Consider the following 25,090-nt stretch of genomic DNA (forward strand, 5'->3'; position numbering starts at 1 on the left):
GTGCAGACACCAAAATCTAGCTTGTGTTTTTGGTGAAATAATATATATAATGCTTTCCCAAACCAAGAATGGGAGAAAGCAACACTCGTGGTTTGGTCTTGTTTTGTTTTTTTCTGTAAATATGTCACTGCTAAACAAATTATTTGGGGCTAAATGGTGCAAGGATCTGGGTGAAATCTGGTAGCCTGGATGTCATAATTTCAACAAATTGCTTTTTAGATTGAAGCGGAGAGAACTTCTCGTTGTTCTTTCTCTGCTATATGATTTTTGGAGGAAAAAGTCTTTGTAGTGCCTTTTGCAGGATGGTGCTACTGTCTTGTGTCCAAAACCCATGGGGGGGGCTCTCTGCTGCCATGAGAGCTGGTATTTCAAAATGAGGTTTCTCCCCAGGTCTGATGTGATGTTAAGAGTGTGCCTGTCATAAACAAATGAAAGCATATTCCACCTTTAATTTGGTGTGGTTATGCCCAGGTGCTGTAAGGCTTGCAGGTCCATGTTATGTTGGGACAGCCACGAAGACTTTTGTGGAATTACGTTGGTATAATATGGGGAAACTTGGCCCAGGGTCTTGTACACATTATACACAAACTGTAACTCCTCATAAATGTTCTTTGTTAGTTTAACAGATAGCATGGCATGGAGCTAAGTAATGTGAAATAATAGAGGGATGTTTTAACAATTTCAATTGCATTGAATAAAAACATGCGTGATTTTAATATTACATTTCTGAAATATTAGCAATATGAGCTATATAACTGTTGTTACTTTTGTTGCTGTAAGAGTTTCAGGAGTTGTAATAGAGTAACGGATTTTTTTAAATGCATTTAAATATATCAATAAATACTTAACTCTCAGCAAATCCATAGACTGCATTTAACTTGTTTTTGAATAATACTGTAGCCTGGTAGGTAAAACTGGATACTTAGGTGTCAAACTTCCTGTGAAGATCTGGGAATCATGCCTAATTGCTTTTCTGGGCCTGGGATTAATGCCCTCTCTTTATTGTTAGTTTGAAAATTGGTTCAGAATATAATTTAGAAGGTTTACATTATTTCAATTATCTGCTGTTCTCTTGTTCTCTCATAATGCATGTTCCGTCCTTCTCCCAATCAGCACCTATTCTTAGCCACCAAAAATATCTTCCCTTCTGCCAAGCTTTCTCTTCTTTGTTCTCGAGTACTCTTTAATTCCAGAAGATGCCTTTTAACTCTTTATTTTTTTCCATTAATTTTGAGTGTCTGTTTAGAAGTGGATTGCTGATGTTAGTATTTTTTTTTTTCTCAGTAGTAGACTGCAAGAACTTTTGGGCAGGGAACAATGTCAGATTTGACAGAACTCTGTGGATGCATGTGAGTCTTGGAAAGAATATCCTTTTTATCATGTGCAGTGGGGTTTGGGTTTTTGGGTTTTTTTGGTAGTTTGTGATAAATATAGTATTGCAGTCACTTCAGCAGTTTCATATTTATCAGTAGTACTTCTGAGGGATGCTGTTTTGTATGTAATGTGAGTACCGAAGAAACACCATATGACTTACGCAGAAAATAGTGAATAGCTGAAGTTCCATAATACATGGAGACAATCTCTATTACCAGTTTTCTTTGGAAATCTTTCTCTGTGTATATGATTTTTAAAAAATAACTGAAAATCAGGTACATATGAATGTTGGTGTTTTAAGAAAAAAAGTGTTAAGGTTATAGTTACCTACACAGACTTCAAAGTATTCTGGCACTTAGTGTTTCAAGACAGGTTCTATATTTACATTTAGAACTTTCCCAGATATTACTAGCTCTCTGTCTTTATCCTTTACAATTTTAGTCTTTAGAATCTGCTCCAAGGTTCTTCAAGGAAACATTGACATTGATATTTTTAGGAAAAAATGGCTTGAGTGTCAGGTTGCCAGGGCAGCCCTGGTGCTGGCACACAAGGACTGTTTTGCAGCTCTCAGTACCGTTAATGCCCTGTGCCCGCACACTGAGCACCAACTTTCATCAAGGTGTTCTCTGACAGCGGACTAGTTAGTGTGGGTGGTGACGTGCCAAGGAAGCAGACAAATCCTTGCCTAATCCAACTACTATGTTAAATAAGATTATTGCTTTACTAATATCAGTTACCATGTTATTAATACTAAGCATAACCCTGCTTCAGCTGTTGTAATAAAAAGTGAAACACAGGACGGACAGGTGACCTGTTAGCGGTTACGTGCTGTCTACAGTTACACCTTGACAACACCCTTGTGTTGGCTCATGTTGCTCAGGGTGGGGCAGTGCTTCCCCTGCTCCAACTCTGGGTACACCATACAGCTTACTTTGTTCTGGGTTCGGCAGCAAGAGGTAGGCTTATCTGCAGCGTAAAGCACTGGAGCCTCAGGAGAGGCAGCACTGGTGCCTCTCTGTGGCTTTTCCTCTAGGGCTTTTGAAGGCCTTTCCCCAAAGATTGTTTTACCCTTTGTAGGGTTTGTGTCTGGGATTTCCTGCGTGTTACATGCATCACAAAATTGGATTTTATATCATCCTATCACTATCCATTTTATCTGCTGTAACTGTTGTCTTCATGTAACTCTTCACTACTGGTCTCCAGCAAGGACTGTGTAGTTTCCACCAGTCACACTCGTTTCCCTTCCTTACAGCTGGTAGGGGTGAAGTTTAATATATATACATTTATGTCCAGCAAGGTCACGGTACCAGGGAAAACTCTGTGGGCTCCACATGGGTATTTATTTGTCTTCTGTACATTCTTCTAAATGAAAATCACTTTCAGTACAGAAGAAATATGTTCTCATTTCCACATAAAACAGAAAAAGAACAAGGATCTGGTGAGGAAGAAGCAAGCATGCACAAAGTTGTTTGTGGGTTTTTTTTTTTCCTTTAGAAGTATAAGGAGGGGTCTATGTAGCATGGTGGCACAGCATTAGAGCTTTAAATTTTGTTAGCATTTAAAGGCTGCTAAGGTAGCAGTTCACTCTTGAGGGAGTTTTTTTTTCACTACTTGTATTAAGATGCAACATGACCTAGTTTGCATTTATGTGTTGGAAGACCTAGATCAGCCTAGAGTACTTATTTGCTATAATGGTCTAGTAATTAGACTAGACCATTTCTTTACCAAAGACCTCAAACATCACAGAATTATTCAGAATAGTGTGTTAGGTTGGTTGGACCTGCTTCAGGCTATGCATGTCTTCAATAGAAGATGGAGGTTTCAGATGGAGCAGTGGACCTGGCAGTGTTTGTGTGCATGTCTAAGTGAAAATGTCATAACTGAAGAGCTGCCCTTGTCATGGTTTTGTTGGCTATGATTTGAGAATTCATCCAGAAATGCACTGAATTTTTAATTTTTGGATCAAATTCAGAGGAATCTAGGGCATAGGCAGAATTTGGCTGCTTGACTTGAAAGTCCTGTTCAGTTTGTTACTTAATGTCACTGTTGTACAACTTGCATGGTGTGGTACTCAAAACTGGGTGAGCATCCTCTGTGAAATACCAGGTTATTACTGCCCAGTTCTTACACCCTTTCTTTAGGCATCAGCTGCTGACCACTATCTGAGGCTGGCTATGAGGCTAGCCAGGCATTAAGAAAGTAGGGGTTTCTTTTGTTGTTTTCTGGAGTGCTTTCTGAATGTAAGATCTCTTGAGTGTCAAAATCATACAGTTCATTCTAAGACCAAGGGCTAATGTTGACTGGGAGGCAGCACATAGGTGAGTTTGGGTAGTCTGAGTCACTTTGAACACAAAGCCTACATATATATCCCAAGGATGAGGGTTTCCGTGAAATGCAATGAGGGCTGCTTCTTTCTTGGTAAAAGAGGTGCTGTAGCACCATTTCCAGTAATTTAGTGGTTTGTCTTCCCCAAAAGACAAGGATTCAGCTTTCTCAACTGTTTGAAAGACATCAGCCTATGTTTTCTACCTTCCAGAAGAGTTTCTTATGGTATGTTTTTCTGGGCATAGGTTCTCCTCTTGTAGCTTTGCCTGTGCAAAAATAATTTAAGATTCATTGGACACATAAGAGAAACTACATGTGATGGAAGCAACTCAAACGTGTAGCCTGGGGATGAAGTCCTGTTTGTAGAACTAGAATACCAATACACTAGTCTTACCAAAGTGCTTACATATGTTATAGAGCATAGTTGCTGGCTAAGACTCACAAAACTCTTCTGATTTGTGCCTCTCAAGATAGGTGCTACAGCTGGTAAAGTAGGTTTTCATGCTTGTTTCCTCTTTGGCAAGAAGGAGAGGGGGAAACTTCCTGCACAGCCACTTGTACCTGGTACTAAAGTGATACTATTTCTCATTTCCCTGGTGATTTTCAAAATGATGGAAGAGCTGGCATAAAATGCCTTAGGCTGAAGATGAAGCTGAGCCCAGCTTTTCTGCATCCTGGATGGCTCCCACCATGATGTTTTATAAATAGATAACACTTAAACAAACAAACCAAAAAAAACCTCCACCAAACAAAAAAACCCCCACAAACACCAGATTAAACCAAATCCAATTTCAAAAAGTAGTCTATAGGTGCTACATACTGGGGAGAAGGATGTCTAAGTTACCTATTCCAATATGTAAGTTTTGGTGGATTTAGTGGCATGAGACCCCCTCAGCTTTTGTGGAACCCAGTCTGAAACACACCATTGCTTAATTAACAAGCACTGCGGGAAGATGCCCTTCTGTAAGCAGGCAGAGGTTGGTGACATTTTTGAAGATAGTCATGGTAAGAGTTATTGTATTTTGAAGTTAGTAATTTTTGGTGAGGAAGTTGTTATGTGGGTCTTAATACCTATGTGTGTAAACTATTTTGACATTCATAGTCACCACTTGTGATGTGTAGATACAACCACTGTTGCAGATGGTGCCAAGCCGAATGCTAATGGATGGCATCAGGAATTTGACTGCTGCATACAGCGAATGTTTGGGATACAAGAAGTGCAGTTCACTTCTTTCAGCTCACAAGGTGGAGGGCATGGTAGCACAGATAAATGGTGAGCTGGCATCTGCTCTGAAGCAGCTGAAGATGGGATAACCCAAGAGGATAATTCATGTGCTGAAAAAGAAGCAAATGTCAATTAAAGACAGCTTTTCTGGCTATTCGGGTGCCAGTTCTGGAGCATGTGTCGGCAGTACAGGCTTGTCAGCCTGTTTGTGAAATTCGGTGTTGCTTGACATCATAATTTTTTAGAAGGTGGAGAATTGCTGTAGGCATTGTGAACTGGGAAAATAAAAAAGGGGGGTTTTTTAATCATTGGAGCAAACCCAAATTACAATTTGATGTTAAAACCAACTACATGCCATTTTAAGTTGTCATTTCTTAAATGAGAAGTCCAATATGAAACTAGTCGCTTTTACTAGAAACAAAAAAACCCCACCCTGCAACAGAGTGTTCGTATTAGGCTGGCTGGGACCATGGGCTACTGCACTTCAAAACCTCTGCAGGAATGTGCAAATGTTTTCCAAAGCATTTTGCCCCACACCTTTTCTTCAACTAAATTCCTTCACCCTTACAATCTGTCACTCTTGTCTTGGGTGAAGTGCCATGCTGATACAGTTTACGGCCTTCAGTACCAGAAATCAGCTCAGGTTTCTTCATCTGGGAAATATTTCCATAAACTAAGATTTGGAAGACTCCGTTGGTACCAGGGCTCCTGTCCAGCTGAGGTTAGTGCAATGGTCCTTAAGAGTTGATGCAGGAACTCTTGAAAGAGAGATGGGTTTACAATATTTCCTTTTATACGATGGACATTATCATTATGCAAAATCAATGTGTTGATTGCAAATTAGAGGCCAAATTTACCAATTCATTGTCTGAGAAATTAAAAAAATTATTTAAAAAATTATAAAAAGTATTTGAGTTGGTATGAGTTTGCCTGTACGAAGTCAAACAGTCAAACACATGAAATGAGGTAAGGATTGTGTTACGTTGTTTTCTCATGGTACCACCTCTTTGGGTTCCCTTTACTCCCATGTTGTGCACCTTTTAATAAAAAAAAAAAAAAAAAAGTCTCCATTGTTCTGTGTCTTGAAGTTAGCATTTCCCCAATATTTTTCTGTGTTATACTGTATTCATCCCAAAGGACATAGCTAGTGGTTTACTAATGTGCAAACACATAGGTTATAGGAACACACGGTTAAGCTTAGTGAAAAAAGCTGAAGTCTGATCTACAGTGGTGCTATGAGGGAAAATGCCGAAAAGCCAGAAACAACCTTTAATGTCTTTAAATAACAGTTTAATTTGCTCTAGAACATCAAACACTTAAAGCAGGGGTGTCAAACTCATTTTAACTGGGGGCCACATCGGCCTCGCGGTTGCCTTTGAAGGGCTGAATGTAATTTTAGGAATGTATAAATGTAAGAGTAGTTACGGTTGGAAGGTTTCGTCAGATTCATACAGGTACAGCTGTGCCACTTTTTTGAAGAACAGCAGCTCGGGGCAGCACACCCTCAGGCAGGAAAGCACAAAGAAGAAAGTGACTGGACAGGAAGGAAAAATTGAGCTCTATACACAGATGTATTTAAGAAGTGTAAATATAAGTTTGGGGGAAAAGAGGTTCATCCTTGAAAAGTTATTTCCTTCATGTTAGTGTTTGTGTACCTTATCTTTAGGAAAACTGCTGAGATTCTAGTAGCCCATCTTAGGTTAACACTTCCATGTTTTGGGGAGCGGAAGGATCCAGACTGCTTTGAATTTTATGTGATGTCCTTGGAGAGCTTCCTCTTACCCAGCAGCCTAGCTATGCACGTGATTGTGTTTGCTGACTTGAGAGACTGAAGAGACTTTCCTTGATATTTTGGATAGCAATACAGTTCTTCGAAGTGGAAAGGTTGCTAACTGAAGACAAAAGCGCCACAAGTTCGTTGTCTATCTAAAAGCTCTGTAAATATTGTAAGCAACATTACGGTGGGATATTAAGGAAAATTCCCTTTGAAATATTTTATCTTTAATATAGAAGTCACACATGAATATATTTTGAGAATAAAAGAGTCTTTTGTATTTTAAATAGTTTTTTTTTTCCAAGGATTCTGTATAAGGAACCAATCTGGCTTCCTCTCCCTGCCCCTGTAGCCAAAGCCACCAGTGGCTGAGAGACCTTTACACAGAGCAGCTTTTGAGAACAGGGGTGCCCCATCAGTGCAGCAAGAGCAAAATATGATATTTGGTCTCTGAAATACTTCCACAAAATCATTCTTAGCAGATCTAGGCTGAACATCAGAGAGAATTTTATCTAAAACAATTTAGTATTAGGGAGGAGAGTTAAATAGCATTGGTATTTTTTTTTTATTTGGAGGTTAGTAATTTATCACTCAAAGTTGTACAATACATTAGTTATCAGAACAATTGGACCTATTGAGAGTTTCTGAAGTGAAAGCCACAAGTTATCAGATAAATTTGGAGTTGTGTAATTTTCTCATAACCCTTCACTTGGAAGCCTTTCTGCTTCCAGTATAGGATGAGGTCTGGCAGCGAGGTTAACCCTGACCTCTGAGTGTTCTATATGGACTTGTTCATTTCTGCCACATTCTTTCAGTTTAAATTTAGATTTGCTGGCGGCTATTATGCCTATTGCAATAAACTCCATGGGCAAAACATTGAAACAAATATGCCTTTTATCGCAGATGTTTTTGCTGAATAAGATTAGTGAAGAACACTTGAAAGCTGAAAAACAGGGTGCAGAAGCTTTTGGTCCAAAAGGCACAAATAGTTGAATGTCTGGAATGTATTTACTTCTCAGTCTAAGGAAAGAACAAGTAATTGTTTAGGTGATGGACCATAATCTTGTGCCCTGTTTTACCTCTGTAATTTGTTATTGGTAGTAACAAAATTTCAGCTATGTAGGTGAACACGGAATCTGGATATGAATGTGTACATATAACAAATATGTGTAGCTTGCTGTTCTAAAACAAGCTGTGGTTGCTGTAGGAAGTAGCAACCTACAACTATATGTTTCACTGATTGATAAATGTGTCTTAGTAAATATTAAATAGTTGGGTTAGTTCTTAATATACAATAACTAACTGAAGCATAATAGCTTCATTTGTAACTGCTTAAAGTTTAAGGAATTGCATACCACTTAACTTTAGCACAGAGGATGATACTTCTGGTTGATTATATTTTTATTCTTTTTTGTCTAACATGAGTATATGGGACTTGAGAAATCCATATGGCATTTAAAAGGCCGATATGTCATTCTCTGCCTAATGTATGATATGATCATCATAGACAAGGTTTCTCTGCCTTGAAAGATTTGTTTGATGAGGGATTCCCTGGTCTTACTTTCTAGTACTGCTCAGCAGTTTAGGATGGGATGAGACAAAAAGGCCTCAAGTTGCACCAGGGGAGGTTTACATTAGATATGAGGAAAGATTTCTTCACTGAAAGGGTTATCAAGCATTGAAACAGGCTGCCCAGGGAAGTGGTTGAGTCACCATCCCCAGAGTTGTTTAAAAGACATGTAGATGTGGTGCTTAGGGATATGGTTTAGTGGTGGCCTCGGTAGGTTAGGTTAATGGTTGGACTTGATGATCTTAAGGGTCTTTTCCAACCTAAATGATTCTGTGGTTCTGTATTCTTAGGTAACATACAAAAAGTGCTCCCGTAATGCACTTCTCTCTCTAAGCTGTTCAGGTTCTTCAAAGATGACAGCATTCCTATGCATTGCTGAATAAATGCAGCTCCACCAAAGAAAGGAGACCTTGAGAGTATATGGAAAGGAGCGTACACCTTTTTAGGGGAAAAACAATGAATAAAGCAGACCATGATTCTTAGATAATTCAGAGTGAGATTTCCTTTCCTCCTGAAGGGCGAGACACAAAGGCTTCCAAAGACACTCTGACTCTCCTGCTTCTGCAGTTGCTATGGGCAGGATACGTCGACACTCAGCTCTTCTGAGTGCTGATAGCGTCCAGCCCAGTTACTAGGGCTGAACACTGGGGAGCTGTGTTGCTCCTGAATGGATTAGGCAGAATTCATTCACTGGTTAGAAGTCCTACTGTGCAGGCTTGTATATTTTTGAATGTAAGTAGCATCATGTTTTTGCTGTCCAGCAAGACTTTCAGACAACCTTTGAAATACGTAGCCAATCAGCATTTATTCCAAATGGCGCTTTTGTGCCAAATTTCCAATTAGTGAATGGCATTTGTTAACTAAGCCCATTTGGCTTTCCCTTGAAGGATAATGAAAACCTATCGTTTTCCCCATCCCCTTAATAGACACAATGGAGTCATACTGAACTAAAAAAGACAGAACTGAATGGAGAAAACTAGGAGAGTTATAGTTTGGGAAACTCTTTCAGACTTGTATTTTAAAGCAATGACTGTAGTTTTGAGTTTTGTTACAGTACAACAATAAATTTATAAAATAAGGGGGTTTGACTCATGCGGATATATTGCAGACTGTTGGTGAATGCTGGAAGTATTGTTCCAGTAAGTAAATATTTGTCAAGATAAAGGCAAAGTATGCCTCCCAATGCACATAACTGTATTTTTTTACTGTAACGCCGTATCATATATTTGTATTCCTACATGCATTTGGAGTCTCTTCATCAAAAATATTTGCAAGCCTTTGTTAAAGTCTTCATGAATTTTCATCTTTGCATTTTCTATGGAAATTGATAAAATAGAGACACTCCTCTAACCCCTTGAAATACTCTTTCCTGTCATGGAACAGGAAATGGACCATTTGCACTTGTGTAAATCTATCCTACTTTTTATTTAACTCAAAAATCCTAACTTAGAATTTGACCTTCAATATTTGTCAACTGGCAAGTACAGTTTTTGCATACCTCACTGAAATCAAACACATTTTACTAATTTCTATATGCAGTTGCCTCAGAATTGTTTACCATTGATTTGGTAAGAAAGCACATTCTTACAGCTCCTTTTTCTTAAATTACAGTTCAACTGTGCTGAGAAATAGAACCTTCATTTAGATTCTGACAGACTTTCTATATACATTGTTGCTGGAGTTTCAGTTGTTTTATGTGGTTTTTTCCTTGTTCCTGGGTTTTTTGAGCATTCTTTAGTATTGGAAAGATCAGCATGTGAGGAAGCATAACTACAGGAAGATGCAGAGTCTTTACTTTGTTTAGAAATTAGTGTTGTAGACATTTATCACTATGCACATTTTCTGTGTAAGACCACCTCACTCAGAAAGGATTCAGCATGAGGAGTGTCTTGATAGTCACTTTCTGTGGCACATTCCATAATTCCTATATTTTACATTAAAGTGTTTGGAAGGCAATGGGAAGTAATCAGAGAATCTGTTTTAATAGTTTTAATAGCTACAGAGTTGAAATACAACTTAGCACTTTAAACAGCATTTCAGGAAAAATACTTGGACGTTATAAAAATTTGGGAAATTCCAAATAAAGATTTGGAAAACTAAAGATTGGATATTTAATTTTCTGTGCCTCAAAACAATCTCTACAAAGATAGTACTAGACCCTCCAAAGGGAATGTGCTTCTATTGGTAATATGTGACCAAATGTCTGACAATCTGGAGCCTTATTCTTAGCTCCTGTGGTGAAGATGAATTCCATTAGTAATAATACATGTCAGTGTAATACTGGAGTGAGCCTCCTGGATTCTATTTGTAGAGCTTTTTCCCACAATAGTGAACAAATTACAATTATCTCTCTGTCCGACTTGCAAAATCCTCATAAGGAAACAAATCACCATTAAAGACTTGTCAGGTAAGAATAATAACGATATTCATCTAGCTCCCCTAGGTATTGTGGAGTTGGTGTGATGCTCTTAGGATTTTGGTAGGATGGCAATGTAGCGTTACTGTTTGTATGCTCAGTCTGTTAGAATTTTGCTATGAAATTATCCTCTGTGCAAAGATTTGTATTGTTTGTGAAAGAAAGATGAACTGAAGTAGCTTCAGGACAGAGACTAATCTGGGGAGCTGTAGCTGTGTGTGATGGCAGGGAAGCCAGCGTGACGATTTTTCTTGTGGACCTTTAGAAGTTATTTGAGTGAGGAAAACAAGGCATAATGCAGCAGCATGCACAGGGACTGCCATGGAAAGATGCTTAAGGGGATGACTGGAAAGCACTTCAAGGAAACTAAGGAACAAGAAAAGTGTTTGTGGCAGTTGCACTACAATGGATGGAAGTTTTCATTATACAGTGAAGCAGTTCAGATAAAAGGGGAAGATGCATCCATGAAAACAGAAAGTGTTTGAGACCAATGAAATATTTCGGCCACACAGGAATATTTTCCTCATGGATGGGCAAAATAAATCTGCAAGACTTGATGACATCTGGAATTATAATAAAGAATAAAATACATTGCACGTGATGTCCTGTGCCTTATTGACAGCAAGCAATCAGTGGAAAGATGCTAAAATAGAAATGGCTTAAGGAGGAGATGAGGTTATTTTGGTTTTAGTCTTGGTTGTGCTTAGCTTAAGCTGGCAGTGGTTCATCCAAGATGAAGTGTTAGAAAGCCATTCAGATATACAAAGGTGGAGTGTGATCATGTGGGCCTGAAGAGCAAATATGAATGTGTGTCATCAGGACTGGAGTGATAATTGAAGCTTTCTAAATGGAGAAAGTTACCCAAGGACAGGGAAAGAGCTGGTCAGCTTTTTTCTTGAGGACTGGCCAGAAAAATGAGAGTCTTCAAGTCACAAAAAGCTTGAATGTTTTAAGACTTCATGTATGTTTCATTTCTTTTAGACCCAACCAGAAAAAGGATCTGAATGGTCAGACTCTCTGTCCTGTCTTATGAAGAAGCTGGAACGGCTGAACTTAGATATTGAAGAAGCTCTGAGTGCTGGTTCTTCCCCCTCCGGTACTCCTTCTGCCAAAAGGCACAAGCACCTGGTAAGAATATGTGTGTCGTATTATATGTTTTCTAACATTAAGCTATCAGATGCTCATCAAGCCACAGTTTTCAGATCTGCTTGTGTTTCTGGATAGGCTGAGGAACTCAGGTTCAAGGATGAAGTAAGGTACAGTTTTAACACAATAGTAATGAAAACTCATGGACAGCTTAGACAGCTAATGGCCAAATAAACAGAAATGTCAGAGGGTGAATCTTTTCTGTCATATGGCTTAAAATCATTAAACACTTTTTTAGAGGGGAATTTGAATCTAGATGATTGCATTTGATAGTTTTTCAGATAGAATATTGTTCAAGTTCCAGTGCTAGCCCATTTACACTTGTTATGTTTATTTAAAGACAAGAGTGGCAAGAGTGGCACTATGTATCTTCATTAAGAGTTGAATTAATATTTTTCTTTCTTTGTTTTATCAGAACATTTGATTTAGAGTGGCATTCCTCTGGTTAACAGTATTCTGTGATGGCAAGTGTCATGACTTGATGACACACAGTTTCCCAAGCTTATATTTTGAGGGCAAATGGGATTAAGGAGCAGCGATATTATTTTAGTAATTTTTGAATAAGCAAGGGGTTTTTTATAGAAGCAGGTAACTGGAGAGTGAACAGTGAGAGAAGTAGGAATGTTTGTTTTCTGCTTTAGGCTATGATTAAAGTCAGTGCTTAAGATAGAGTTGTTTGGATTTGCAGCTCTGAATGTTAGTGCTGGCTTGAAATTCCTGAAAGGTGAGCTTGTTTGGATGCTTTTGTTGTCACTGCTGTTTCAATGCTGCTTAATTTTGTAAAAGTAAATTCTTTAAATAAATGTCTGTGTGGATCACTGTAAATGTCCATGTCCCTCAAGGTGGGAAGGTCAGGATCTTGCATCTCGGTGTTGCACTTTGCAGTATGTGTTTTCATACTCTGCAGAGAGGGTGTTAGTGACAGAGTGGCCATGACTGTCTCTCCTTTCTTGTTGTACGTGTCAGCAAGTCAGAACCAGGTCTGTCCAACTGTATTCATTTCATCATTAACTTGTCTATTAATGGACAGTGTTGTGTCTTCTTGTAGGAGACTGCTCAATGTCTTCTGTCGAAATGTGGTGGCATTGTAGTCTGCTTTTCTGCCTGATAGTGAAATTCAAGCCATCAGAGTTCCAGCACTTCTCGCTGTGAGGCAGTCTGGTTTTGCTAACCAGGGATTCAAACACTCATCATTTTATAGCTGTGCCTGTCCTACTAAGGCAAAAGCTGTGGTTTGGTTAAGCATCATTCTTTCTGCAGGATGACTTGAACATCATAGGATGCTGGACTTCAAATCCATTGTTGGGACCTTCAATGAGGGACATGTAGCATGTAGACAGCAGAAAAACAAATCCAAATAAACAGTGTTTTCAAATGCCATTTGATACATAAGAACAACAATATCCAAAGTGTCTGCAATAGAGAATTCCAACACCAGCATCCCAGATGTTGCACTCCACTTACTGAAGCCTGGTGGCAGAGGCCAGGACTTTGGGCCTTCCTGGGACATATTCCCTGACCAAAAGCCTGTGCTAGCGATACAGAGCTGGTCATGCTTAATATGCTGATAAAACATACTTCCAAGCCAGTCTCACTGGTCTTGGCACACTTGTTTCCTTACCAATAGTTGCATCTGTTTGGATAAGTCCAAAAAGATTCCAAGGATGTTTCTAACATCGATGCCAAGATCCCCATTTTCCTCAATAAGGTATTTGAGCAGTTAGGCTCCGCTTTATCAGATCATGCCTTCTTTCCGCTCTGAAGCAGGTGAACTTGCTTCATTTTAATTGTCTATGGACAGGCAAACATCATGTGAATCAGCCACATTTTTATTGTGGCCTTATTTGGCAGAATGGAAATGTCCTTTAAGCCTCTGAGAGCCAATTTCACTACAGGAGCTGGAGAGGTCATTTAATACAAAGATCCTCCTGATATGACCACCAAGATCAGAGCCAGAAAAGAGTCAGGGACAATCTGTTGTGGAGCTGATGGTGGGACACCCTTTGCTGTCTCCTGTAAAGGTATTTGTAGCAAAGCCATTTCTGAACAGCAAATTGTCTGCTCTAATTTAAACATTTAAGAATAATTTGTCTCAAAACAGGTTGACCTTAGGCTTCCAGTATAATCAAAGAAGCAAAATACATACTCCTAAATATCACCATGAATTTACTGTGAAAAAACAGATTTTGAAAATCTCAGAATGACAATTACAGCAGAAAAAATGAACAAACTCTTGTTTTCATACAAGTTGTATGAGCAATTTGTCTTTTATCAATTCATCCCATTTGGTCCATATTTCTTATTCTGACTTGCAATTTGTTCCACACATATCAAATGTTTTATTCTTGTCACTCGCAATGAAACTTGAATAAGAAGAAAATCTATCTTAGACGTGTATTTACGATTAACCACATAAGTTTGGCTTCTATAAAATGATGAACCACTTATGCGTTATTTATATATTTTTATCCTATTTTGATTATATAAACTGAGAACTGACACAAGAAATGATGATTGAAAAGGATTTTGGGTGAAGTGCTCACAGATGCAAGGCCAGCTTATAGACCCAAGGTCTCAGAAGTAGGTGACTACTGTATGAGTGACAGCATGTCTGGTGGAGCCACTGCTCTGAAAATTGGTCTCTTAAGGGTGTGGGCAATTTTAACTGACAACAGGGTATTTATTTCTTATGGCATATGCTGTGTCACAGAAATATATTTTGTCATTTAATTGCTATGTAATTTAATTGCTAGGTTGAGTCAGTCAGTTTTCTACTGAAGGATTTTTCATCTGTTCATGGAAGTAACTTCTTGATATTTTATTATTCTTTGAATTTTCCTCTTGTGAAGTCTTTAGTAATACTTGATTGAACAAAAGTTTTGCAGGAAGAAGTCTAAATGTTTGCTAATGAAAACAGACTGAGTGAACAAATGTTATGGGATGTATTGGGTGAGAGTAGGTCTTGCAATATTTTGGTGGACAAATTTAAGGTGTTTTCTAAAACATGATCACTTTTAGATGGATACTAGGAGGTAGTCTGTCTTTACAGCTGTGTAAACTGCAAGTTACTGCTGGTGAGTTTTTTATTGGGAAATAGCACTTGGCAGTAGAACTGGCTGGATGACTCGGTATCTGATCCAGAAAAGATATGAAAAATAATTATTTCTCATCACATTGTTTTCTGAAACATTCTCTCACCGATGCTATAAATGCGTGATTTAAGTACAAAAAGCTGGGCTATCTGAATGTGCTAACAGCAAAACTGATAGCTTTGGGAAACTGCAATTAATAGTATAGCTCCCCTAAAACCTTTACCTTTCCTATGAAAAAAAGTCTTTCTTAGCAATATAGAGGGACGTACTTTGTAAATGAGATAGCAGAGATAAAATGCTCTTGCTGTAAGCAGCAAGTTTTATTGTTTAATGTATCCGCTTCATTGCCATTTGATGTCTAGTACTCAGTTTCACTACAGAAAAAAAAGATCTGAAGAATGAGAATCACATTTTTCAGTTTTAGTCCTTTATCATTCATGGATTGTGACACAGAAATCCTGTTCGATTATGGTTAATCTGCCTTACGGCAGCAATATGCCTTTCATTGAACAAAATTTTGTCTTTAACTTCCACATTCTCTTTATTCTTTTGCAGTAGTATATTATCTTCAAACTTTTTGAGGCCCCATACTGATTCTTTTGTCAGCTTTGCAAAGCCTCCTCATTTTACAGCCCTAAAAATATACTGACTGGGAATTAGGCGGTTGCTGTTGAATACTAGCAGCAAATTTGTCCTGTCATGAAGGGGAGCAGCCAGAAAATTGGCTGATTTTTGTTTGTACCCAACAGCTGGGGACTGCTCTGCAGTGCGCCCATGATCCTGATCACTGGCTGTTCCCAGGGTGGATCCTGCTGGCTCACAACAGGGCTTGCTCCTCGCTCACACACCTCGTTGTCCTTCTGAGACCAACCAGGATACGTGGGGGAAGGCTGTGCAGTTGGGCTGTTCCCCGCGTTGCATCCAGTGTGGCCGGGTACGTGTGGGCCCAGAGTTGGGACATACGTCTTTTAAAAAATGGTGTGGAGTGGAGTGGAGCAGTCAAGTGAGATCTCCCCAGAGAAAAGCGGATTGGTAAAGTTCGGAGTCTGTAATTTGAGAATGAGAATTTGCTGGGTCTCTGTTTAAGTTAGAAAAGCAAACATGAAGTGAAGCTAAAAGATAGTTTTAAATAATTGGAATAAAACCGTTTCTAAGGTAGGGTTGATTCAGTTCCCCGATATTTAGGCAAGTGTACTACTATTTATTAGTTCTCCAGTTGTGCATATTAGCTGTTAAGGAAACGACTTCACATAATATCTGGATGTCTAACTTAGCAAAATGTAAGCATGATGTAGCAGGTAGTTTTAAGAAAAAAGATTGAAGCCAAATATTTACCTTGCTTCAGAGAAAAAAAAGCTTTAAAAAGATAAAATTCCAGTTTTTTTATCTTGCAGTTCACATTAAAAATATTTATGACTTACCTTTATTTACAGGGTTTTTAAAATTCTCTTACAGTGCCCTGTTCAAGTGGAGACAGGCTTTTATGGAGATCATCAAGGAAAAGCATCTTGGAAAAATAGAAGAGCAGACTACCAGGATCTAGACTGTTTATCATACCCAGTATCAACTGGAGCACGACCTAAAACTGATGTAAGTAACTACAACAGATTTACAACATCCTCTGACTCTGAGGTTCAGTAACCTCAAAATTTAGTATTTATCATTAAAAATAGTCCTTGCGTTTCTCTTCAAAGTAATTTGTTTTGCAAATATTGCACTGCGTGGAGGAGTTTGGTTTGCAAAACAGGTAAAGATAAAACTTAAGTCAGTCTTGAGATAATGAGACCCATGGGATTCACCTAATCTGATTTTAGACAACACTGATGAAGACTTCTACATGTGAACTAGCCACTCAGGCTGCCTTCATAGTCAATGGAAAGAAACAGACACTTCTAAAGAGTAATTAATCTCATCTAGAGGTTACGTGTGATGGATTCCAGGCCTCAGAGCCTCTAGTGCTTCTTGTTCTTCATTGCTTCTTTTAGAATTAGTCTCCTAGGTTTTTTAATTTGACTGTTGGTTATGCCCAGTTCAGGGTGGTTTCCCTCTGCATTCCCGGTAAGCTGAAGTGTCCAGCTCTGGAGGTTTAGTTAGTCCTGCTTTCCTGCTTCTAATCAATAATAGCAATATTTATTTTGGGAGGCGGGAGGGGGGTTGTGGTTGGTTGGTTGGTTGTTTTTGGTTTTGTTTTCCAAGGTGATGCTACAGTCTGCCATTGAAGTCTGTTAAAATCTATCAGAGGGTTTTCTCAAAAGGCTTTGATTCACTTCCTCAATAGCCAAATGTTGTTATATTTATGCATGCAAAAGTAAGATATTTTAGGATCCGTGTCGTGTTTCCAAAATGCAGATGGTTTTGCCTCTCAGTTGTAAATTACTTGCATGCCAGCAGTGTCCATGTTAATCACACAACATAAAAATGGTTGCACTGGTTGAATCAAAAAGTGCTTATAGTCTAGTATCTTTTCATTGGCAGTGGCCAATGCTGGATATTCAGGAAGCATTGTAAGAACTGGGTAAGCAGATAATATGCCATTACAGCTTCCTTTGAGGTATTTAACATGCAGACAGGTTGAAGCCACACGTCATATTGCAGTTTTGTAATTAATAGCCCCCAATGGTATCTTTTGCCACTAGTTGTGTCTTTTGTATATGTTTTTTATTTGTTTGTTCTTTTGATATTCAAAGGATCTTGTAGCAAAGAGTTCCAAAGTTTAACTGTGAAGTATGTGGAAAAAACCACCAATTTCTTCTTGTAAATTTGCTACCAGATTATTAATTTGGCTGTAATTCTTGTACTGTGAAAAACTGAATCTTAGGAATCTTGTAAGAAGTAGTGAATACCTGAGAATGAAGTTTGGGGTTTTTTTTTGCAGTGTATCTGACTGTATTTATTTGTATTGAATTTTATCTGCCTGTTTATCTTATGCTTATTCAGCACCACAAGGTCCTTTTGCAGCAATCAGCAGACAGTTTCTGTTTTTATTTACTTCTGTAATTTAATATCATCAGAAAACTCTGGCCCTTTTTATTCCTCCATTTTCCAGATCATTTTTGAGTGTATTGAACCTACATCTGTGAGACTGTCAGATAATATCCCTTTGCTGTAAAAGAAAGCAACCAATAATTCCTGACCATTTTTTTTTCTTTTAGTTAGCAATGAAAAGACATTTTTATTTCTTGACATCTTTTTTGTTTTTCCTCCTTGACAGCATATTTTGAGGCTGACAGATAACTTCATCAGAAGCTTTTTGAAATGGAAGTGAATTGTATAATATCAGCCAAATCACTCATATCTACATGATCAAAGAACCATGTCTAGATTAGTGAAACGTGGCCTCCAAAAGCCACGCTCATGCTTCCCGGTTAGCCTGTGTTACTATCCATATGTTTAGTCTGTTCTTAAGCATACTTTCCAAAAGTTTTCTGCCAAATGTAGTGGTTCTACTAGTATCTCTTCCGCAATTAGCTTCAGAAGCATTTTCAAGTATTGGCATTGCCTATGGCACCCTCCGTTTCTGCAACCGCAAAGCAAATAGATTTTAGCAATAATTACACATTACATCAGTAGCTTAACAGTTCTCTTTCTCCTGATGAGGTTCTTATTTCAGGTTATCTACACAATTTCAATTAAAGCAAAGTCTATTCTATTAAAGGTATCTTTAAAACTGTCATAGTGTTCATGTACCAAAGAATGATAGGCATGCCACCTAGACATTCTTTATTTCATTAAATGAGCCTGCTCCTGTTCATTGAAATGGAAATTTAAAAGTGGGATGCACTTGCTTGCTAATTGAAAAAAAATGTTTTATTCCCACCAGCTATTTCCATCCTTAGAAAAATAGATTTGCTGTTTCTCATTTCTGCTAAAGCACAAACATTTGTTTTGATTTGTTGTGTGTTCTACTTGGAATAGATAGTAAAATTCAGTAAAAAGTAAGATATTTGCTAACTTTATTTGGTTTTTTTTACCTCAGCCAAGTGTTCAGGCATGTACAAGGATCTGCCTTCCCACTAGTACTATGTAAATATTTTTGAAGTGATGTTGCAGTAATGCTACTGTTTGGCTAGAAGTGCGTAGGAGACAAGACAGAGAAAGTAACTTTCAAAAAAAAATTATTTTCTGAAGTCTACATTTCTCTTTTTGTTGAAATTCAGGAAATACTAGTACAATAAACAGCAGTTCCACAAATCTTCATCAGCACTGTCCATGTATTGTATCAAACATACGTACTCTGTAGTAACAGCACTGTAATGCAGAAAGTGTTGCTGTTGCTTAGGGTACCATCTAGGCTAGAAACTTACTGGAGGCACAGAATTTCTTTAGAAATTAGTGGGCTTTAAATTAGAGACATATGTTGAAACCGAGTGTTTGCAAATTTCATTCAGGAGAAGTAGATCATTTTACTTCCTTCAAAGTGTTGCTTTTGGTGTATGTGCTGTATTTCAGGCAAATAGAAATAATGCCATGTCTAGCTCCAGGCTGCAGTCTGCATGGTCGTGTCTCTCTAATAGCCAGATTTTTACTGGTTATTCCTTAAGATACAGACTTTCCCATACTTTTTAAAAAGGGCATGCCAAAGTTACTTTTATTACAGTTAAGGGTATGGATCCAAATGACAAAAGGCCTAATTACTTCTGTGTCACACCCAGGTTGCATCCGTTTAACTCCCGTGATCCAAGTGGTATAATACATAACTTGGGAGTAACACAGCAGTAAATCAGATCCATTGTATTTTGATGAGCTAGTTTTTTCTTCTCTTCCACTTTTTTTATGAAAAGAGCTTATCTCTCTCTGCTCCCCAGGTGCTCATACACCCAGACATGTAGAAAACCAAATACTCCATAACTTATTGTGATTAGCAAATGTAGTGGAGGAGACCAATGTGAGAAATAGCAGGGATGGTGTAATTCAGGAATGATATGCAGAGAAATATGCAGGACACAGTTGTTCGGTTCTCAGTACGAGGCAGTGATGTTAGCTGTGCACTTTCATGGATACCAGTTAGGCTGACAGCTTAAAAGGTGCAAGGAAGGTTTCTCTGGCAAACTTGTGTCACAGTAGGTATTCTGTTTATATGCCTTTACAAGATGACTCACACTTGTTACAACATTTTGATAGAATAATAGTGAAAATCATAGTTTTAGGGCAACTGTGTGTAATGTCATGCCTCCCCTTCTTCCGTCCCCTCAAAAAGTTCATTCACTGTGGGAAATATTATTTGTGAGGTACTAAAGGAGATCTGTGCCAAAGGTGCTGGGGAGGTCAAGTGCCTGAGAGACAAACAGCAAAGTTTCACCTGACAAATGCCTAGCATTTGTAAGTCCATGTCTACATCATAGAGATTCCATTAATGCAGAGAAAAACATCACTTCTACAGCAAGATTCGTCTCACCATGAAGTTGTTGTCTGAATGTAGGTCACTTGGTTGAAGTGCTTTGTGCTCCCAAAGTGCTGATGTTGGTTGGTTGAGTATTTGAAGAGGCTGGAGAGACTGACGGAGGCATCGATGCTTAAAGCTGGGGAGCTACATCCATCCGATGGTGTACAAGTTACCATCTTGCATTTGATGGGCAGTGCCTGCCTGTCCGTGCACTGAGCAGAGGAAACTTGAAACCCAGATGGTCTAACTTAGGAGCCTAGCTCCAGATGGTGTGAAAACCCTCTGGCTCTTGCAAATGACACAAAATCATCGTCAGTGTGCGCTCTGTGAATCAGTTAAGGGAACGAAACTTCATGTATTGGTAACAAGGTGGGTTTTTTCCTTTATCTATGGTAAGTCTACTTCCATGTTTTCTTTTTCAGTACAGTTGATGACCACGGTTTTGATTTCTCGTGCTTTAGGTCCACAAATAGCTTGGGTACCTTAAACCAAGAGGGCTAAAATTAACCATTTTATAGGTTTCGGGCTTGTTTTAACATGGATTCTCAGTCTTGTTCAGTGCTCAGCCACAAGAATATGTAGGCTGGTGCAAGAGAGGGTCAGAGTGGCTGGAGATGAGACGGGCTGAATTGCTTTTCAGCATCAGTGCCAGCTTCTGATAGCTTAAACTGTTTATGGAACCACTTGATTCAGAAAATGGGAAGCCTTGTAACTCAGACTGCCTTGTAACCCACATGACTGGGAAGTGTTCGATTCTTTTAAGAAGATATTATTCCTTTTTTTTTTTTTTTCCTGAGAAATGCTACTCGATGCTATAAACTGTGTCTCAGAGTTTAAGTCAGAGATTCCAGAGATGTCTGATATCTTCTGACATTGTTTAGAAATGTAAAACTAATAATACCATAATCTCTGACTATAGTAGTCATTATCTCTCTGTAGGCAGTGTGATGCCTGCCTGACCCTCTGACATCGTTTGAGGCCAGAGAAATTCAAAAGTAAAAACAGCCAAAGGAAAATCAGAATAATCGTGTTTCTCATGCACTACTTGTTCAATATTGCTGCCCCTGGGTGAGTGGGGATCAGAGATTATTCCATTAGTGAGTGTGTGTAACAAGCCTTTTGTCAAATAGCTGCCAACATCCAGCGCAAAAGTGAAGTTATAATGTCACAACTCATAACAGTTTGTATTTCTACTCAGCACTCTTTTGGAATTTAAAGATCCTTAAGTATTTACAAACATTAGGCTGATGCTTTACTTCTCCATGAAATATGTAATCAGAGTCTTCATTTTACATCAAAGATTAGAAGATAAGTGTATATAACCCGGCTCTAAAATAAGTTTCACACACTATCACTTGTAGATGTGGTCATAAATTTGTTGGTTCACAGTACAATTTACAGCAGCAGTCACGTCTGTTATCTAATAGGGTGTGTTAGGTGGAGTTTAAGCAGATCATGCTTTGCTCTGACCTTGCACTCCATTGAAGCTGTTGGTAGTAAAGCCCTGAGAAGACTTGTGCAACCTCTGGACAAAGATTTCTTACCTCTGAGAGCTCTCTGCCCATTCCGTTGTTGGGCCACTTTGTACAACCCACAGAGTGCAAGAAGATGAAGTAAGAAGCCCGGACCTGAGTGATGTTTGATGTTTTATTTTCTCAAAGAGATAGTTTGCTTGAAGACAGTTATTACGCTTTGTTGGAGATGAAGATTTCTGTCAGTACTTCAACTAAATGTGCTTGTAAAAGTAGCATAGCTCATGCAGATAAGAGATGCAGAAATCTTTGTAGAAATCAGGTCCTCTTGGGCTTTCTCAAAGTCCTACTGGTTGTTTGCAGCACGGCTGAGAGCAGCATCTATACACAATCTGTGCTACCAGACCGTCCTTCCTCAGAAAGTATACTAACTCGAATTGTTCCCATTCTTGCAAAACCAATTTTCAAACTGTGTCCTTTAGTCACGTGAATTGCTTTCCTGCCTATCCTTAATGTTGATATTAATTATGTCAGCAAATTAGCTCTCCAGTATGGATGCAGGTAGCCTGAAACATCATCTTTGCAGAATTTTTCTTCTTGCTTTCAGTACTTAATAGGACCAGTATCCTAGTGGGACCGAGGCATGGCGAAATAGTCCAGTAAAGTGACTCGCTGTTTCCAGCTGTGCTCTTTAAACAGTGGAACTTCTCACCTCTGCACGGGATGGCCTTTCCATTCCTCCCTGCTCTGCCCACACGGTGAGGAGATTGCCCTTCTTGCCCAGGAGCACTCTAGGCTTGCAGGCATTTCTGAGACCATCGAGTGCTCCTGAAAGACAGAATCTTCCCTGTTTAACTAGTTTCTTGGTAGCAGAGGAATTCATTGTCCTAGGAAAAGCCTGTACTAGCTCTAGCAAAAAACAGGCTAGCAGAGAGTGAAGGGTAAATGGTTTCCTCCTTTCCCACTTTTAACAGCAAGAGCTATATATTCTGAATATATATAAGTAATACTCCAGACTTTCTCATCCACTTTGTTTCCAGTGCACCTGACAGCACTCTGGCCAAAGTCGCTCCCAGCAAGGAGTGGTTGCAAGTGTAAGAGCCCAGCGTAGCCCCTTCTCTTGTCCCTTTTGTCTTGATTCCCTCCTCCCATTAAGTCAGCTCCTTCACACTAAGCTGCCTGTGAACCAGGCAATACCGTGCTTACACATTATGCTGAAATCATGATGCCACAGCAAGTCTCAGAGAACTGGGGAAGGGGAAGCTCAGTATAAATTTTAGCTTTGCTCAATGTAAATATTTTGTACATGAATGGAAAAACTTTCAGAAACTTCTGAAAGGAAAAGTAGCAGATTAAAACCTCATCTAATACATTTTCTAAACGGTCCTAAATTCTAAATGTAAATTCCCAGTCTACCCATTTCAGTAGATCAGTGGAACCTCAATGGAAATAGGATCAGGCTTTGTGAATCAAGAAGGTGTAAATACACCAAACCAGCAAACATTAAATCTGTCTGACTGAGCAGATCAAGTGCCTGAGTAGTATTTGCACAACTGATGCCAAAGACTGACTGTCTCAGGGGTTCCATTCTGATGGTGGCAGAAGGAGGCCCTGAGTTAGGAAAGGTAGGTGAAGAGTATACAATTATTGTGTTTATCAGAACTGGCTAATAACAAACTGTTGCATTACACATTGTTACTGATTTCTGTGTCTAAAATTACCGTAGAGAGGTTACAGGGCCAGTTGGTAAGCCAGTACCTTTTCATTTTGGAAGTGGCATCTTGAGATGTGAGTCCATTTTAACAATGCATAGAAATTTTAAACTGGAACGTGGCATTGCAGTATTTATGTATAATAGTAAGAAATGCGGTCTTATGAAATACTTGTTACCTGTTAATTTTATTGCAGCTTCTCCTTAGAATTTTGCTTTTGTATTTATCAGATTAGAATTAAAAAGGGGTTGTTTTATTTGGAGTTTACTTTCTTTTCTGTGTTTGAGCAGCCCTGTCTTCCCTAATAGAAGAACAGACCAGAGAAACAGGAGTCATCCCAAACATACACAGCCCAAAAAGTTTTTCCAAATGCACGCTTATAGATCATCTCATTTATTCTGATGTACCACGTACCTTTTAAATTTTGCTCAAAGTATTTTAGTGAGGAGACTCCAACATCTCGCATGATAACTACTCTGCATGCAGGTGGTTGGATTGCAAAGGGGTTGTTCTATTTCTTGGCAGTGGTAATCCCGAACTACAAATGGACTGAAAAGCCCCTGTCTTCTTGATTGGTGAGGCTCTTGAGATGTTAGTGTCAGTACCAAGGAAATGAAATCTTTTAGATCAGTCTGATTCATTTAGGAGCAAGTTCTGGTGTGTTTCAGAACTGACTGAAAAGTATTTCTTGAATAGTTTGTTTGGCAAATTTCACGACATTTGTTAAATAAAATATTTAATATACTTTTTTTTTTCTTAATTATTAACTCAGTTTTGTTTTTTTCTGACAAGAATGTCAAATGCAGCTGAAGGTGAGAATCCTAATGAGGCTATACAGCAATTAATATTACTTTCAAATGTTGCAGTTAAATCACTCGATCTATCAAAATTCTTATTTCATTTTAAATAATTTTAATAGTATCCTTTTTACACAGTATTTGCATCAGATTCATTTTTTTAGTTTAGTTTTCATAAGGATTATTTGGAGGCAAGGGACCTGTTTTTTTTTAAAAAAGCTCATTGAGTTTTCTATGTAAGAAAGAGCTTCTTTATCCTTATTCATCAAACAGCTTTGAGAAGTAATTTAACAATAATTAATTATTCTTGGGTGGATGTGGACAAGATAATTTACACGGGGGTGTCCTGGTTTTGTTAAAAACAAGTTTCTCTTTTAATGAATTTCCCTGTCAGCTAAAGTCTTCTTACTAACTGCAGTTTTCCTGAAAGCTAGATACATGTTTTGGTAGACATAGCAATGGAATGCGAAGTCATTGATAATGATGCATCTCGCGAGATGTGCAAGCAGGAGGTGAACTGAAAAACTGACCAACTAAAGTATTCCATCCCATTCCCGTCATACTTCATATGAAAGTGGGGGATCACGAGGATCTCGTCCCTTTTCCTTATGGCCGACATTGGGAGAGGACCTTGCGAGTTGTCCCTGTGAACTGAGGTCTAGTGACAGACTGAATCCAGCTCCGGTTGGCTGCAGAGTCCAGTCCAGGACTTCAGGTGCCGGCCCCACATCTGCCAGAGCAGTGGCCGGGACTTTCGAGATTGGTTTTGTATATTTTGTATTATTTTCTCTATTTTTATTAGTA

At 38.6% G+C, this 25,090-nt stretch overlaps 1 protein-coding gene across 2 annotated transcripts in view; it reads left to right on the forward strand.

Annotated features, from left to right (window-relative positions):
• STARD13 (StAR related lipid transfer domain containing 13) overlaps positions 1 to 25,090 on the forward strand; it is a 307,752-nt gene that overhangs the window by 67,986 nt on the left and 214,676 nt on the right. For both annotated transcript variants that reach the window (XM_065628745.1, XM_065628737.1), the window contains 2 exons: positions 11,666 to 11,812; positions 16,378 to 16,512. In XM_065628745.1, coding sequence (XP_065484817.1) covers positions 11,666 to 11,812; positions 16,378 to 16,512 — 282 coding nt within the window. The remainder of the gene's footprint in view (positions 1 to 11,665; positions 11,813 to 16,377; positions 16,513 to 25,090) is intronic.

This window comes from Caloenas nicobarica, chromosome 1 (genome assembly GCF_036013445.1).
Source record: "Caloenas nicobarica isolate bCalNic1 chromosome 1, bCalNic1.hap1, whole genome shotgun sequence".
Taxonomy (NCBI): Eukaryota; Metazoa; Chordata; class Aves; order Columbiformes; family Columbidae; genus Caloenas; species Caloenas nicobarica.